This window comes from Myzus persicae, unplaced genomic scaffold (assembly GCF_001856785.1).
Source record: "Myzus persicae strain clone G006 unplaced genomic scaffold, MPER_G0061.0, whole genome shotgun sequence".
Lineage (NCBI taxonomy): Eukaryota > Metazoa > Arthropoda > Insecta > Hemiptera > Aphididae > Myzus > Myzus persicae.
In genome coordinates this window covers 1,569,132-1,588,256 of record NW_019103933.1, presented here as the reverse complement: position 1 = coordinate 1,588,256, position 19,125 = coordinate 1,569,132, and the positions used below count along the sequence as shown (strand labels likewise).

Below are 19,125 nucleotides of genomic sequence, written 5' to 3'. Positions count from 1 at the left end.
CAGATTGGCCATCACGATTAGGACGTCCACGGCGGTGCCTACCGAACCGTCTGGCTTGAGCCCCAGCCCGAACAGCCGGCTGACGTTCATCGTGGAGTTCAGGCGTCTACGCAACTTTACCATTATTATGCAGCCGTTTCGACTGTCATCGTTATAATCATATCATCTTCGTCATCATCATCATCATCACCATTCTCCTCCTTCTCATCATCCTCCTCCTCATCATCATAATGTTGGATATTGTTATAATATTATATTAATTGGATAAGGGTGTTCTGGTATTTGTTTTGACTTTCAGTGATTTTTTCGTATTTCTTGTCTCGTAGTTGGAAGTTTAAAAAAATCAATTGGGAAAAAACTTCTCTGACCAAAGCTTGAATGAAAATTCAATCGATTAAACGAAAAACTATATTGCAGTATCACTATTCTTACGACGTGCGAGAAAGATAGTCGCACCCGAATAACCATAATGTGATATTATACATAATATTGACTTTCATTTTTCTAATAGATTCGCGTCACGGTTGGCAGAGCTAAATACATACTTCATAATCTAATAAAAGGTTTTTGATACTTTTGACGTTTTAAATTGTTAATACATTAATGCTCGAAAAACGAAAAATAAACAAAAATAAAATAAAATTTAACACGTAGATGCAATCGAAAATAGTCGTAGTATGATAGACAAAATATATAAATTACATTATTTTAGACATATACCTACACATACAGTTAGATGGTTTAATAGACTTAACTATTGTAAGGAATTCGGAAGGGTTTCGAATCGTTTTGTTCTGAATGAACAATCGTTTATCTTTTTTTTCTATTATAATATATTAATTGTTTACTTTTAACTATTACCTACTACCAGGGTTGGGAATAGATTACTACATTTTTCTCTAGATAAAGATGAAGATAAAAAGTAAATATTTTATCTAGATAAAATCAACATAAATTGTTAAATATGAAAATATATAATTTTTACTAGTTTTACTGCACTATTTTTATAACCAACACAGCTACAGAATTCAGTGCCCTTTTAATATAGTAGAGAGATCTGGATACATAACAAATATAAAATAGATATTAATATTTGTTGTATAATATAAGTTTTGAGTAATAAATCACAGGCCACAGCCAATGACTATCTACTATAAATAAAGTCTCATTTTTAAGGTAGAAACAATTGTAACATTTTAATTTAAAATAACATTATTATGTTATAACTAATATAATAAACTTTTAATATGATTGCACGTGAGAAAATATTTTAATTTTAAGTAACGCAATTATACACGAATAGGTACGTACTTATCGTACTCCATTTCATAATAATGAAAATTAAAATTTATATTGTATGTTCCAGTCCAAAGTCCTTCGCGCTATAACCAAAGCACCCTTCTACGCATTAAATCATACATTACATAATGACCTAGCCATCTCTCCTATCAACGATGTAGCTTAGACCTTCTACAGACGTTTTAATTTCAACCTACAAAATCAAAAAAATCCTTTAATCAAAGAACTTGAGTCTATAAATATACCCGGAAACTCACAAAAGAGGTTGAGAAGGCGGTGATGAAGGGACCTATTAGTCTAGACCAACCAACTTCTTTTGCTCTTATTTCTATATCTACCTTTGTTATTTCTACTCATCTTTCCTTATAATATTTACTAACATTGTTTAACACTTTTTTTTTTTACATCGTTAACTGTAAAAGTGCCTTCACTGGAAGGTATCTTTAATCCGTCCTTCACGCCATAGTTAGCTAATTCATCAATTTCACTTATTGTTCAAAATTTATGTAACAGATTGTAGAAATATAAATTAAGTAATAAAAAAAAAAAAAAAAATACTGTACGTAGTTTTATCAACTTAAAGTACCTTCACACTTCAAGCTGCCACAACATTTGTGAACGTTGAACATTTTTTCTTGTTTCAGTATTTGTAGTACGAACAAAAACTTATATTATAATATAACAGTGGCTTGGTGAGGCGCGGTCGTACGCTCAATCTACGACAACGCTCTGAGCGTACATACCGTCCGTCGTTGTTAGCACTCGGATGGGTGACCATCTGGGTTTTTATTAACACATCGTTGCCACACATACAAACTTGTCAGCTTTTTTTTTTCTACTTATAATTATGTTATATACTCTCTACCACCATCACAAGCATGTGCTTAAAGGTAGTAGATAATTTTTGTTTTTCTTAAAAAAAAAAAAAACATACAAACGTGTTCCAACCAACCGTACCCTCTCCCCCTCCAGGTTATCACTGTAACGGTTAAATTAAATCTGCGTTCAATGATGAATCATTGAACCCCCACAAATATAATTGTGATCAGAACCTCTATTTCGGAGATGGCGAACCTATGACACGTGTGTCACAGAGTGACCCGCTCACACTATTTTAGTGACACACACGAATATGTAAGTTTGATAATATTAAAGTTTTTGAAAAAAAATTTGAGGGTTATCGAACGAGTTGACACGCAGGAAAAACAAAATCCTACCAAAATTTTTATTTGACACGCTGTTACGAAAAGGTTCGCCATCCCTGCAGTCTATTTCAAAGAATATTTGATACATTTATTTTATTTGTGGTCTGGTACAAAATCAACAACTTAGCTTTTTAGCTTCACAAGTATTTATTGTTATGCTACATCGCTACACATGAAGATGTGCGTTGGTTTTGTTAGATTGAATTATATATATCAATATCTTTAAGGAATAAGATGTTTTTGTTTCCATTGTCATCGCTTGGGCTCAGAACTTCGAAGTGGTTGTCTTGAATTCCTAGATTACTTCTGGAGTCTATATATTTTCAACAGTAAACAATTTTTAAAGTGTCAAATTTAGGCAAAATCCTTTATCTATTGTGAGTGATTTGTGACTGTGTGTGAATTCTGATTTTATCTAATTGTATGGCATCTGGTATTTTTTAGGATAATTTCATCTGAATTTGAAAAATTAGAAAGGCTGAGACTAATGTAGCAATCTTAAAAAATAAATAAATTCATTTGCATTAAAATAGTAATCATGATTTTTCATAAATTATTTAAATTTTAAACATACTGATCTCAGACTTCTGTAATTCATTTCAAAAATATTGCATGGCATGAAACTGAAATCTGCGTGTAACATGTACAAAGAAGCATATTTTATCTGAAAATAATAAGTTATCACTAGACTTAAAATAAAAATTAAAGTTACTTATGAATTCATAGCATTCTGTTATTATTTTTTTTACAATTAACTATAAATGACAACATTTTACAGTGAAAATTAAATTTATTTTTAATTGTTACTCGTTATAATTAATGATCCTAAATACGAATTAATAACTATGAATATAATATGCATTAATTATAGATACAGTGTCATTATTTTAACAGTTGAAGTTTTTTTGTATTTCTTGAACAACATTTTATGTTCATTTTAATATTTATTGGAGAAGCTTCAATAATTATTTTTAAATGGAAACCTATGTATTATTAATTTAATAATCTGAAATAGAATACTTAAAAAAAAATGTTTATACATTTATTATGTCAAATATTGTATGAATAGTATTTATTTATAAGCATTACGCATTAAAGAAGCTTTCTTATTTTCATTTTATTATTATCATTTATCTATTTGTAGTCTAAATTGAATCAGTAATCACCTACAGTTCTCATAAATAAAAACCATCAGCTAGCGCAACTGGACTTTTGGATTAAATTCCAAACCTCTAATTATTTGTGAGTACATACTCGTATAATTCAAAGCCCAGATATGAGACCCATAAGGCCATAGTTAGGTGGGTATCTCCTTAGTGTTAATATTAAGATAAAATATACATTTTTAGGTAATAACCTAATGATTGTTAATTTATTAGTCAAACTTACAGTATATTTATCATTTACCTGTCTGTGATTTGAATTAAAGTTGATTCTAATCAAATTCAAGACTTTTTGTGTTTTCAGTAGCTAATAAATAAAAAAAATAAATACATTAATATAACTATTGAATAAGTATTATCTGTAATCTAAATTATAGTAACCAATTGACTTGTCCTTAGCACTCCGCACTCCGGAAAAGGGTCTTTAAATGGGTATAATTATTATGAAACATTAACACATTATTATGAATGACAATTTTTATAACATTTACTTTAACTTTTAGTTTTAGAAATTTTTCATTGAAATTTATCATTACTTTTGTTATTATAATATTATGACTATTATGATTATTATTTATTTTAAAAATTGTTAGTTGGAATGTATTTTAAATTTTGAATAACTTTAGAAAGTAATCACTTTGATAGTGATTCAAGAGTAAGTAAAATGGAAAAAAAATAAATTTTTCAATATTCTATGGAAACGGTAATGCCACGTTAAAATACATAACATTTTTTAGAAGTTTTAGAAGAAAAAAATATTTACTCAATTTTTTTAAGTAGTTTGGTAGATATTTTGATTTATTATAGTTTTTTAATTACATAACACATGACATCAAAAACTAAAATTATTATTTTAACGTTCAATTTTTTGATCTTGGTAAAACGATTTTCTAGAACTAAACTTGTGTAAAATACTAAAATGTATTATAAACATGCGGATAACTCGATAAGAGTGAGTTTCGTTTGTTAAAACGTATGAATGGGTTCCTAAAATAAGATATATTTTGAACTCTCCTACTGTAAAGGTACCAACCAAGAGATAATGTGTTACGACAGTAATAGTTATTCAAATCCATTGTAATTGTAAAAAAAGTATTATTTTTTTCTTCGATGAACAAAACTATATTAACATAAATCGTAAAAAAATTTCAGGACGCGTTAACCTCTAGTTTGCAGTTTTCCGACTTTCGGATGACCTCAAACATCCAGGCGGCGCTGAAAAACGCGTTGATGAAATAAATGGATATTTTCGGTGCGTTCTTCTGATTGTAACCGTAAAAGTACAGTATGAACGCGTAGAAAACGATTTCCGCGATCGTGCACACGATAAACGCGACGATGGTGACGCCGAACTGATGGCGCGCCAGTTGGACTGCCAGTCGTCTGAGGTCATCCCACTGTCTGCGGTACGTCCGCCATTCGGCCACCGTGGTCAGCCGACGGTTGATGTCCCGGACGGACATTCGGATCGTGTCCATCAGGAACACGTACATGAACAACGGCACCTTGGACCATACGTTGTACACGGCGATCATGCCGTACTCGGCCATCGTGAAGTACGCGAAATCGGTGTCCACGTGGAACATGGTGTACACGGCGTACTCGGTGAGCACTGACATGCACAGCCACGCGGTCGAGTACCAAGCGAACGGCGTCAGCGGCGTGGCCGCGGCCGTTTCCGTCATGGCGGTGTCCAGCTCGTGCATGACGTCCGACAGCGACCGCTTGTTGAACTGCCACACGATCAACATCAGCGGCGGCGTCAGCAGGTACGTGTACACCTTGGCCTCGCTCATCACCGTCGTGATGTCCCACTTGAGCGGCATTCGCTGCTGTACGACGGTCGTTACGTGATCGTACCCGTATGCGCTGTACGACAGGTTGGCCAGCGCGATCAGCACGTCAACGGTGGCGGCCACTGGACCGCCGGGCTTGAGCCCCAGTCCGAACAGCCGGCAGACGTTTATCGTAGAATTTAGGCGTCCGCGCAACATTTACATGAACTACGCAATTGTTTCGACAGCTATTTTCGTAATCATCATCATCATCATCACCACCACCATCGTCATCAAAATAATAATTTTTATAAAATTATATAAGTCGGAGGAGGGTGTTCTGGCACTTGTTGTGTACTTCAGTGTTTTTTTTTCGTGTTTCTTGTCTCACGGGCACGTGAATTTTATCTTGAACATTTAATTTTATGTGGTTTATTTTGTATATGGTAGCGATTTTTAGCGACTTTTTACTTGATTACGAACTTTACGAATAGCAGAATAATAATATTGTACATCGTTGGTAAAAAATCAATCGGGAAAAAAACTACTTTGTCCGAATCCCGGAAGATTATTCAATTTATAATAAGGGGAAAACCATATTTGTAACTAACATCAGCCTTTTTGCAAATAACGCGCAAGGAAAATAGTAGCACCTGAATAACCATAATATTGACTTTTTTGACCATAATGTGATATTATACATAACATTGACTTTCATTTTTCTATTAGATTCATGTCACGGTCAACAGAGCTAAACACATATTATATAATCAAATGTTAGGTGTTCGATACTTTTGACGTTTTAAATTTTTAATAGTTTAATGTAGAAAAACTTCAATGAAAATTATTAAATACTTAAAAACATTTTTTAGCTTACATTATTTTATTTACAATAATTTCATTTTATTATTCGGAATACGAGTGTTACTTTTTACTTAAAGAACATAGAGGTAAACTTTATTGTAAAGTTATCTAATAATATTTAATTTTTTATCTCATATACATCTATATACCCTTCTGACTGAAGTCCCAGATAAAGTATTTGAAATAAAAGAAAACCGGTACCTACTACAAAATTAGAATTTCAAAAAATGTTGACATATTTTATTATATACTGCTTTATAATTTTTGCTTCTAGATTTGTATAGAGGCTCGTGTTAAGAATGACAGGTTTGCTTAAAATATTGTTTTCATTTTTAAAATTCAACTCAGCTATTTAGTATTAAGATAAACATATTTTAACACCTACTTAAATAATTAAAAATTTAAAAAAAACGCTTCTAAAATTAATAAACTATTTTGTTTTTATTAATATTTTTTTTTTGCTGCTTTTTTCTCCAACATAATTCCAATCTCTAATTTTCAAACTTTATTCATAATTTATATGCACCAAACATCACTTATCAGTCCTTCCAGTTTTGTTATCATTCATCCTTAATAATATTACTCTAAAAAACAACAATACATTTCAATATAATTGAATTAAGTTGCAATTTAAAATGTATAGGTTATTTATTTTTGGATAGTTGTTATGTGTTTTAATAATAAATGTATTTATGTACCTATATATGAATGTATGTAACGTATACGTTATCTATAGATGCTAACTGTAAATAAAATGTCTTAACATTTTTTTTAATGAATCATAATATTGTACAGCTTATCTATTGCCAATTTAGTTAGACTTGTTTTTGATACAAATAATGATTTAATTATAATACTAAAAATCAGTACTAAGTTTTAGTAAAACGGTTATATTTTGAACGTAGGTACGGTAAAACTGTTTTTTTGAAAATGGAATGTAAACATGCACTGTATTTGTATAAAATATAAAATATAAAGGTATTATTTTAGTAAACAGTTAATTTGTACATTTCCAAATAATTTACATGGACGTTTTTAACCATTGAAACATTAAGTAATGAAACAAAACACACAAATAGTATATTTAATATTATTACATTTAAAGGCAGTGGACGTATCCCAGGAGCGCTCCCGCGACCTCTTTGAGTAACGATAAAATCAATAACATGGACTCCAGTTCGGTTTACAATGTAGGTTAACTCTCGTGTTATTTACATTATTTCTAACATATGATATTTTCATTTGTTTACCAATCAAAATAGTAATGTGATCGCTTAAGTTTTTAATATAGTATAGTAGAGTGGTCAACATAATATAGTTGGAGATGAGTGTGTACAGTAGTGGTGAGTACCTACCTATATTACTCGTTTTTTACTTGTATGGTGTGCAATAATTAAAAGCAGCCATTTTTGTGTTCAGAGGAACTCCTGGACGCTGGAATCATTTATCGGAATAAAAAAGAACAACTAGATGTGACCATAGGCGATGGAATGGAGTTACTTATACGTGGAGAAAAAAATAAGAAAAAGAAGCCACCGACGAGTAGCTCGTATAATTCGTTTGGAATGCACCAAAGCAGTACGGACGAGAACTATTACCTAAAGGATAAATATGAATATGATACTAGAAGGTAACATTTTTGTTTTTATTAGTTGTACGTACAAACTATTTTACAGAATAAAAATATAACAATACAAATTAAATAAGTTTTATTTCTACAACGTACTTGTATCTGTACGTTTTTTTAGAATATTGACTAATTTAATCTACTGCGTTCTATAGGTTGAAAATAATTGTCATTTATCAAATTTAAATAATATAATAAATATAATAATTTAGTCATTCGTATTCATTTATGAAGCATCTGTACAAAAATTGTAAAAAGTTGTATTTATTGTTTTAATAGTACTAAATCTTATGGAAGCCATGAGCATGATCCTTACGATAGCGAAAGTCATAGAGGAAGTAAAAGAAGCTTACACAATGCTGAAGAAAAAAAAGATCCTTGCAAAGAAGACGTCGAAACCAACCAAAACGGTGTGCTAACCTAATCAACCTAACCGGTCGTTTAAAATATTTTATTAGAAATATTGTCAATATTGTTTTAGTTTTGGGAGGTAATGACGCGATCGCCGCAGAAGAAATTAATGACGACGAATACAAAGAACAAGGTCCTGTCGAAATGGTTGAAGACGTATTCGAGGAAGAAGAATACCCCGAAGACTGTTTTCCTCCGAACTGTTATAAAAAATTTCCATTCCTGGCTGGTGACGATGAAACACCATTTTGGCTAGGGTGGGGGCAGCTCAGACTGAAAACATTTCAACTTATCGAAAACAAATACTTCGAAACAGCTGTGATTACTATGATTTTACTTAGCAGTCTGGCACTGGTACGTACACAAACGCTCATGTTATAAAAGAATATAAATACATTGCACACGCCTACTTTTCTCACAAATATGGAAATAAATTGACACATTTTTTCCAGTGTCTTTCTCTTCCCAACGGTCCAAGGCGGGCGTATGTTATTTGTGTAATTTGATAGCAATACTAATTGCTAATATCAGTAATAACTAATAACTAAAAACTATATGTGCAATAGACATACAAATCATTTACCATGTTACGTTATTTACTAGATATAATAAATAATATCACTGTCAATATAAAAATACAGATCGACGTATTCCTAGGTCATAAAAAGTCAACTAATTTAAGACTCATTAAATCATTAAAAAGTTCTAAAAAAACATAAATATAGCAACTATATAAATACAAATATAAAGCATTCATCAAGGTATCATGGATTCATTTGAAATTAATTCATTAATAAAAAATAATACTATGTTATTATAATAATTGACAGTTTAATAATAGTAATAATAGTAAGAACAGTAATACAGTAATAGAAACACTGAGTATCTATTGATTATCAATTTATTAGTTATTATTTATTTCATATTTGTTCTAAGATCAATATTTTCATTATTTTTTTCAGGACGTTTCTTATTTAATTTTTGTGTAGATTCAATTTGTTCACATTGACAGTTATTTATTATACTCTATAAATTAAAGATATTGTATGTTATCTAAAGAATATTAAAAGTAAATCTTAGTATTTATATGTGCAGTAAATACAGTTAGGAAATTTGTAATAATCTCTCAGCAAGTGATATTAAAAATGTACATTGAAATCATCAGTGAATATTATTAAAATATTTTTAACTACTGACCAAAATTAAAAGTCACAACTCTCTTTCATAACATTTATCTAAACCATGCGAATTTAAATGATAAAAAGCAAATTCAAAATAGTTCATCACATTTTTTCTTAACCAAATAGCATTTTATAAAAATGTGCTTCCTTTAATAAAAATACTTTATTATTGATTTCAATAAAATCGGATATTAGTCAGATAATATATACAGGAAATCAGGTTTATTATATTTTTGAGTTTTTATTAAAGTATTTTTAAATGCATTTAGTTATTACTTATTTAATTTCAAAAACGAGCTTTAAGATTTTCAAAAAATGACAGTTAATTAAGCTAAAATATATGTTTGTAAAAAATAATTGTATATCCATAGGCCCTAGAAGACGTACACCTCCAGCACCGACCGGTATTACAAGACATTTTGTATTATATGGATCGGATATTCACTGTTATATTCTTTTTGGAGATGTTGATCAAGTGGTTGGCGTTGGGTTTCCGCAATTATTTTACAAACGCCTGGTGTTGGCTGGACTTCATAATTGTTATGGTAAAAGAAAATTTTTTTTTTTATTGATTTATTACATGTACCATACTCGTTAAACTTTAATCAATGTTCTTCGAAATTTGTTTGAAAAAAAAAAAAAATGTGTAATAATTTTGAGCTCTATTTTTGAGAGGAAAAATATTACTATCGCCGCCGTTCTGCGCCATGGTTTTTGTATACATCGGACACCACTATAATATTATCTTATGTAGTTGTCATTAGTTAACTTGGCTGCAATATGGGCTGGGGCGGCAGATATACCAGCGTTCAGGTCAATGAGGACTCTTCGGGCTTTAAGACCCCTGAGAGCGGTATCTCGTTGGGAGGGTATGAGAGTAAGTACGAGCTGCCGGAAAATTTGTGATGTGGACATTTATACTCACTATCTGTGTTATTTTCTTTCATTGTGTACAAATATATATATATATATATTATATATATATTGTATAATGCGTTTGTTATACTTTTTCTTATATGGCCACAATAAATAAATACAAAGCCATAACAGCTGCTACACGATGTTAAATTGATATTTGACTTGCAGTGATTTTTTTGCCTGGGATGCGATTTTGTGTGCGTATGCGTGTGCATTTGTTTCGTTGCAAAATCGGCCGTCGGGATCTTCCCATAGGTGTTATTAAACGAATCAATAATAATAATAATTATTATAACATAGAAACACGTTGGATTCGTTTACGAATGTAATATTTTCTAAGTGAACAATTATTATAAACCGTCCAAAGACCGACCGGATGATGCCCTATGTTGAATATTATAATATTATAGAAACTTTATTTTAGCCTAGAAACGTACATACCTATGTTTAAGGAAACACAGCTAAATGATTTTTTTTTTTTGCTCTACCGTTGTAATGCATTCTCTATGGCTCTACTTCACACAGGTTTCTCTGATAAATTTTGTTGCTGCCTTGTTGGGAGCCAGTGGAATCCAAGCTTTCAAAACTATGCGAACTCTAAGAGCTTTGCGGCCACTGCGAGCTATGGCTAGAATGCAGGGTATGAGGGTACGTGATCGACAATATATAATAATGAAATACGGTTTTAAAATCCAGTATTATTTTTATTGTTTATATCTATACAGTATACATATTATATTATTATATAATTATGAATTTTAGTTTCGGTATTTTTCTCCAAACGCTATACTAGAACATTTAGATGTGATAAAATAATATTTTATTAACAAGTTCGTAAAATTGTCGCAACACTGTAGTGCTCGAAGAAATTAATTGATTTTTTTTTTTTTTAAACGTTATTAATAGGTTGATTACATTTATTGATATTATTATTATTATTTTTAATCAATTTTTGATACGAACATAATGTTATTAAACTCGTGATCATAATATTTTATCATTATTAGGTATGGCAACATGTTATAATATATCATTATGTATACATATAGTTAGTTATAATATTGTGTATATGGTCTGCGCGCGTTTCGAATTGTTTAGGTAGTTATTTTAATGTGCGCAGATATTAAAAACGATTATACTTACTTACTTGTATGAACTTGGCTGTCATTCTACTTAGATGAAGACCCGCATACCCTTATTAGCGCTGTTTATTGTAGTTTCGCACCGTTTGGCTTGCTAGTATATGCTGTGTGGTTTACATCCTGTGCATGCAATATGGTATATTGGTATATACCATATTTTATTACTAAACAGCATGTATGATTTTTACTATTAATGCATCATTACTATTCTTATATTTGTATGATATAACTAGTTTGGTTTTAATAATATTAAACTGTTAACCGTATTCGTATTTACAATATCGTGTTATACCAGGTGGTGGTTAACGCGTTAGTACAGGCCATTCCCAGTATCTTCAATGTGTTGCTGGTGTGTCTGATATTTTGGCTGATTTTTGCTATAATGGGTGTACAACTTTTCGCTGGCAAATATTACAAGGTATTACTAATATTGTCTTTTTAAATGTGCCTTATACATATATTTTATTTTCAATATCTACCAAATATTTTTGCAGTGTGTCGACATAGACGGGAAAACGTTGAATCACGAAATTATACCCGACAAAAACGTCTGTATAGCTGAGAATTACAAATGGGAAAACTCTAAAATGAACTTCGATCATGTGGGGAACGCTTATCTTTGCCTCTTCCAAGTGGCTACTTTCAATGGATGGATGGAAATAATGAGGGACGCTGTAGATTCGAGAGACGTAAGTGTATACAAATATTTAAATTAAAAGACTTACCTACATTAGTTTATGATGTGAGTATCTAAAGGCCTCGATTTATTACAAATATTTTTTTTTTTTTAGACGTATGGGAAACAGCCAATTCGTGAAATCAATAATTATATGTACTTTTATTTTGTCTTTTTCATTATTTTTGGTTCATTTTTTACTCTTAATTTGTTTATTGGTGTGATTATCGACAATTTCAACGAACAGAAGAAAAAAACAGGTACCTTAATATATTATACATACAGACTCATATTTTAGTATTAGTTAATATTTTTTTTAAAGTAACTTGAAAAATACTGGGAAAATTTCGAACCTGTACGGTTGCCATTTTATAATCAACTAATTCATATACATTAAATTTACAAAACTCCCAGAAAAATGTTGTGGGTTAGTTACATGTCTTCAATCTTCACTTGAAGCACAATTGCTCCCTCTCTAACGGTATACATTTGAATACTAAATATTACATTAAAAAAATGACGAATAAAAGTAAGAACAATTTCCTCGGCCAAAAATACTGAGAATATTGGTTGAATATTAATTTATGGACATATATTAGGAGTGTATTATTATTTATTATTAATCAATTTTCAAACAATATATAAGTATATTGAATTATGATACTGGGAAGGTATTAATGGTACCTAATGGTAATTGTTTTCGCTAATCAACTTTTATATACCTACAGTCTTCAGTAAAATATAATTAATCTACAATTAAGTTATGAAATTTCAGGTGCTTCCCTTGAGATGTTTATGACGGAGGACCAAAAGAAGTATTACAATGCTATGAAAAAAATGAGTTCCAAAAAACCACTCAAAGCAATTCCCAGACCTAGGGTGAATCAAACAATTTATACAATAACTATATTATTTTTTAATAACTAAAATTATAATGTAAACGTTTAAATATATTTTAGTGGAAGCCACAATCTATCGTCTTCCAAATCGTAACGGACAAAAAGTTCGACATGCTAATCATGTTGTTCATCGGATTTAACATGTTGACTATGACACTCGACCATTACCAACAGACCAAACTATTTACTGACGTATTAGAACGTCTTAACCAAATATTTATCGCTATATTTTCAACCGAATGTCTATTAAAGATATTTGCATTGCGGTATTATTATTTTAAAGAGCCGTGGAACCTATTTGACTTCGTTGTTGTCATACTTTCCTTAGCGGGTACATAGTGAAATAATAACATTACATTACATGCAATTTTCTTTTCATAACACCTGGTTTGTCTTCTACAGGTTTGGTGTTGAGCGATTTGATTTCCAAGTATTTTGTGTCACCGACGCTGCTTCGAGTGGTCAGAGTGGCCAAGGTGGGCCGAGTGTTGCGTTTAGTAAAAGGAGCCAAAGGCATCAGAACTCTACTGTTCGCTTTAGCCATGTCACTTCCAGCGTTATTCAACATATGCTTGTTACTGTTTCTCGTCATGTTCATTTTCGCCATATTTGGTATGTCGTTTTTTATGAACGTAGATAGCCACGGAGGCTTGGATGACGACTACAATTTCCGTACTTTCGGGCAATCGATGATACTTCTTTTCATGGTAAGTTGCTATAGAGTGAGTCCCATAAATGTCTAATACATGTCACTGATAAAAACAGTGTGATCCTATAAACTATTATATTATAATACCATAACATAACATAACCTAGTCTATCAGGTTGTTGATCAGTTACATAAATACTTTCAGCTGTCTACGTCGTCCGGTTGGGACGCCGTACTGGATGGTATAACGAACGAGGAAGACTGTGATAAGCCGAACTTAGAGATGGGTATCACGGGCAGTTGTGGCAGCAGTGCTGTGGGCACGGCGTTTTTGCTGTCTTACCTGGTGATCAACTTCCTCATTGTCATAAACATGTACATCGCGGTCATCCTGGAAAACTATTCTCAGGCCACAGAAGACGTGCAGGAAGGCCTCACGGACGACGATTACGACATGTACTACGAGATATGGCAGCACTTCGACCCCAACGGCACCAGATACATTCGGTACGACCAGCTGTCGGATTTCTTAGACATTCTGGAACCACCACTGAAGATCCACAAGCCGAACAAGTACAAGATCGTGTCCATGGACATACCGATATGCAAGGGCGACCTAATCTACTGTGTAGATATCCTAGACGCGTTGACCAAGGACTTTTTCGCGCGGAAGGGTAATCCCATCATTGAGACCGTGGCCGAGATCGGAGAGATGCAAACGCGACCCGAAGAGGCTGGATACGAGCCCATTAGTTCGTCTCTGTGGCGCATGCGCGAAGTTTATTGCGCAACAATTATACAGAGCTCGTGGCGCAAGTACACGATGGCCGCCAAACAGCAGACGGCGGACGATGACCGGAGCGACGGGGCCGCTTCGCCGGACGGTCGTGAAACCGCCGTGTTGGTCGAAAGCGACGGGTTCGTAACCAAAAACGGTCACAAGGTGGTCATTCACTCGAGGTCGTCGTCAAAAAGCTCAAGACTCGCCGACGTCTAAAACGCCACACAATACGTCCGTATTGCGAAAACAATGTATTTTGTACGTTATTATTATTATTATTATTATTAATGATATTATTTATATTTATTACGATTATTATGGCAAAATTTACGATTGAGGCTTCATATTATATAATATTGTTATATTCTTGATTTTCACTTAACATTTTGAACACTCTTATAATATTACTATTGGCCAACTGCTGTGATATATATATATAAATTTAAAAAAAAAATATTTTATAATTTGTAGTGTTTAAGGTTTAAACGAGAGCTTAAAATGATTATTAAGTGATATTATGCGTTTGTTAACGATGTTATTTTTTTTTCTTAAGCATAGTGTTTTGTATCCAGCAATGAAGTTAAATTACTCAAACAAAACTTCACGGCTTATACACACCATATTAAAATACTTGTATTATTGTTACTATTATGTTTATTATTTTTCAAATTTCATAATTTTATTAATGTAAAGTTTTTAATATAAAATACACAAATATTATTATATTTTCACATGAATATGTCCAAAAAATTATTACAGTTAAAACAAAAATAAAAAAATGTATTTTGTTTAAAGCATCGATACTTGGACGTTGGACGTTGTTACTGAAAATCGTTATGTAATAAGTTATGTGCTTTTTATGAGCACATACATTTTAAATTTATTTATTGGGGGCCTTTTTGGGATAGCCATAGACCATAGCTCTTTTAAATTTTATACTTCCTAATAATGTTGGTATTTTAATCTTAAGAGGTTAAGACTTTTAATTTTTAATTTACCTAGATTTTGTAATGATTCTGAGCAGAATAATAATTTTAGTTCTATAGATCATGAATTAATAATAATATAGTTGGTCCTTTTAAAAGTACAGGCGTTGTGCAGAATAATTTAAATACCATTACTGGATTTAATACACTTATACAATTGTTTAGTTTTACGAACATAAAATAATTAATAATAATTAAGTTGGATTGAAATTCAATTTATTTTTGACCATAATAATATTATGTTTTCAATTTTACCTTCCCAGATAACAATTTGAATGTTATCATGTTTGGATTATTCTCACTTTCATATTCATATGTTATTTTGTGAGTTCAAGTGGTATAATTAAGAATAATTAGTCCTTAATATATTTTTAAGAACATAAGAAGCAATAACAATAATACTATGAGGAATATGCATGTATATTAAACCTATAAAGTAAATGGTAAAATCTATATGATACTATTTAAGAACAATATGACTGCAAGAGGAATGATATTTTCGTACTGAATTATAATACATCAAGATAATTATATAATATATTATTATTATTTAATTTAGATGTTTAATCTATATTAAGCATTATTAGTAGGTATAATATTATTTCATAATATACTATACAATTCTTTTGAGTAAAGTCTATGAAACCATCGAACATTTACCGAATCGTATGTGGTTGACAAATTTAACAATATTTATGATGTTCACGATAATGATGTAGGAACAATTCCAACCATCCAATATATCCGATTTCTACCACCTCATAACTTGTGACACATTTTTATGAGAATATGTGATATTTTGAATCACTAATTAAGTTTTATTTAAAATATTCGTATAATCTATGAATATGCACTAAAAGTTAGCAAAATTATAAACAAATAATAAACAATAATGCAATAATTTGCATTTAGATTTGTCCCTTATTTATGAGATTTGACTAGGACATAGGTTAAGGATCTAGGACTAAGGTAGTGGCCGTAATTTATTGGTTAATACGTACAAATTAACACACAATAGATAACGTTATTCAATTTTGCAATAACAATTATGATGAATTTGACACTCAGAATGAAACTTGAAACTGAGCCTAAGCTTCATAAGAAATTAAGCAGAAGATATCCATTGAATATTATATTGTTAGAGTATTATTTTTTCTTTTCATTTCACAATGCTATACAAAATCTGTACAAATTAAAGCACAATGAGCATATATGATAATGGCTATAATACATAATATGATGACTGGCACTTGATTGGGATGTTTGGTTATCAAACTGAATCATTATTTTTTTTCTCCCCTTGGTTTCCTAGCAAGTCCCGGGATCAGTTCCTTTTTGTGGGCGTCGCCTGGGGTCGCCAGGTAAGGTTTGGGTGGTACGTTTTTGATGAGTTGGTTTTGGTGAGTTTGAAAACGGGTATGAACATTTTCTTTTAATCTTGCAGTTTCTTTTGACACATTTTTAATTAAGAGGTCTTTATAGTGTAATTGGATACAAAGAGTGGGGCATGCGCTGTCTTCCTAAAGGCTATATTCTGGAAGTGTTGGATGTTTGTTGGTATTGGACACTTTTGCAGTACCTCATAATTTAAGACTATACGTCCATAGTGGTTCAATAGTAAGTAAGTAACGTTTTGTGCATAAGAACTTTAACTTTTAATCTTTAGTGTAAAAAATCCTGTGGATACGGGCGTTTAACTTCAGTCTCTTAATACGGATATGTCTATTCCAAGTGTGGCGCTTATCCAAGTTAAGTCTTAGGTATCAACTGGGTCAGATTTGGGAATAATTATTATAATATATATTGAAGCGTAGCATACTTTTTGTTGAATTACACAATAATGCATACAATGCAAAATTTAAAATGGACATAATAACTATCAAAAAATATTACATTTGTAATATTTTTAGTATTTGAATAATATGCGTAATAGCAGGTATACATTTATATAAAATTAAATTTAAAAAAAAAAAGCCTTTGAGTCAATACCAACTCATCGTAAAACATTCATTTATGTTTACGTATACATAATGTCTGGTCGGTGGTTCTAAATACACAATACCATACAACAATTAATAATCTAAATATTTTGAAAATATCATTGTGTATCTATATAAAATATATAATAATATATTTAAAAGTTTCAAGTCCCTTCGAATAATATTTTTGAATTGCAACAACAAATTTCAATCATTATTCATTGCTTAAACATTTAATTTAGACTAAAATTGAGCTTTAAATGTTTATGAAAAAAAAATAGTGTTCAAGTTGGTATTTTAAATATTTCTAAGTTTCTAAAAGAATATATTTTGAGGAATATTGTATTTGAGTATAAAAAATGATAATTTAAATAAACGATGCACATAATGTTTTCTTCAGTCCAATTGATTTCCCCCCCGGACCCACAGCACTGAGAGTGAGTTAAGGTCGCTTCAACTAATTTATACGAAAAACAATGTTTCTTCGTTTAACACTTTTTAAGTAGGTACAACAAAATAACTAAAACCAATTGATGAATCATTATTGTTTTTTTATATCTGTGAATCTCCAATTGTGTCAAAATGTATACCTTTAGTTGGTCATAAAGATATTTGTGAAAAGACTGTAAAATTTTTTTGAATTCAAGAATATAATCAAAACATTTTTTTTAACATTATTTTTCTTAAAAAAAAATAGAACTTATTATTTTATTCAAAAATATCACAAGCATATTTTGTGAAAAAATGTAACATTTCAATGTTATTATGATTTAGGCTGTCGTCGTTTTGGTGGTGTTTGTTTATTTGATCTTTGTGTAACACAACATTTGTGATTTTCTTCGATTTCTTGTAACAGTTTGATAACCGCACAGTTTACTCCTATAAGAAGCGATTCTGATGGTGCTGGAACATTTTTGTATGCATTTTTCACAAAAACCAAGTTTCTAAAACCGACGAGCGTAGCATAGGTAATCGTATGATTCCATTAAATATAATCGCTTACTATGAATTATGACCTACCTGATATGAACACAACTGGTGTCTTCTGGACTGGGCGGTGGTTCGTATTGAGCAGTTGAAGTAGAAGGCATACTGTAGTCACAATTATTAGCCATGAATGAAGTAGCTGGTTGCTGTTTTTTAGAGTTATTAAATTTAATTGTTTTTTTATTTTGACAATTGTTTTCGTCGGGCGATGACATGTCCAACACTAAATACAAATACCGTAAGTGATCGATGATGTTGTTTTTATTTTGTTAATGCGTAATAATAATACTTATATGAGTAAAAATAATATGTTTTCACGAAACCACTAATCGGCAGTAATTATTATTAGGTAGTCATTAAAAATACTAGCATGATGTTTAGTATACATAGGATGATGTAACTATAGTAATGACTTGGAAACAAGAATGGTTGTTTGTCATTGATTATACAGGTATTAATTTAAATGTTAAGTATTTTTTTTCATAAATTTGATGCTGCTGTTGTAAAACAAAAATAGTGATTGACGTTTTTTTTCAGCATGGTTAACAAAAGTAGAATATCAAGAATTTGATACTAAAGAATT

General features: G+C 30.9%; 2 protein-coding genes across 4 annotated transcripts; one reads left to right on the top strand and one right to left on the bottom strand.

Annotated features, from left to right (window-relative positions):
* Nucleotides 1-7,448: 7,448 nt before the first annotated feature.
* On the top strand, nucleotides 7,449-14,872 carry LOC111036516 (sodium channel protein para-like). Of its 3 annotated transcripts, none has more exons than XM_022318550.1 (13): nucleotides 7,449-7,649; nucleotides 7,726-7,936; nucleotides 8,213-8,343; nucleotides 8,415-8,698; nucleotides 9,897-10,070; nucleotides 10,280-10,402; nucleotides 11,881-12,003; nucleotides 12,080-12,274; nucleotides 12,377-12,521; nucleotides 13,037-13,140; nucleotides 13,221-13,491; nucleotides 13,563-13,867; nucleotides 14,015-14,872. In XM_022318550.1, exons 1-13 carry the CDS (start codon nucleotides 7,631-7,633, stop codon nucleotides 14,804-14,806), a joined length of 2,877 nt encoding a protein of 958 aa, XP_022174242.1. In that variant the 5' UTR covers nucleotides 7,449-7,630; the 3' UTR covers nucleotides 14,807-14,872. The 3 variants fall into 3 exon arrangements, with proteins under 3 accessions (XP_022174242.1, XP_022174241.1, XP_022174243.1); XM_022318549.1 differs by lacking the exon at nucleotides 10,280-10,402 and adding an exon at nucleotides 10,969-11,091 and having other exon boundaries at nucleotides 7,451-7,649; XM_022318551.1 differs by lacking the exon at nucleotides 10,280-10,402 and adding an exon at nucleotides 10,969-11,091 and having other exon boundaries at nucleotides 7,451-7,649; nucleotides 7,710-7,936.
* A 3,403-nt stretch (nucleotides 14,873-18,275) lies between these two features.
* On the bottom strand, nucleotides 18,276-18,872 carry LOC111036517. Its single transcript, XM_022318552.1, has 2 exons — nucleotides 18,576-18,872; nucleotides 18,276-18,499 (listed from the first exon to the last, which is right to left on the bottom strand). Exons 1-2 carry the CDS (start codon nucleotides 18,755-18,757, stop codon nucleotides 18,319-18,321), a joined length of 363 nt encoding a protein of 120 aa, XP_022174244.1. The 5' UTR covers nucleotides 18,758-18,872; the 3' UTR covers nucleotides 18,276-18,318.
* Between the last annotated feature and the right edge of the window lie 253 nt (nucleotides 18,873-19,125).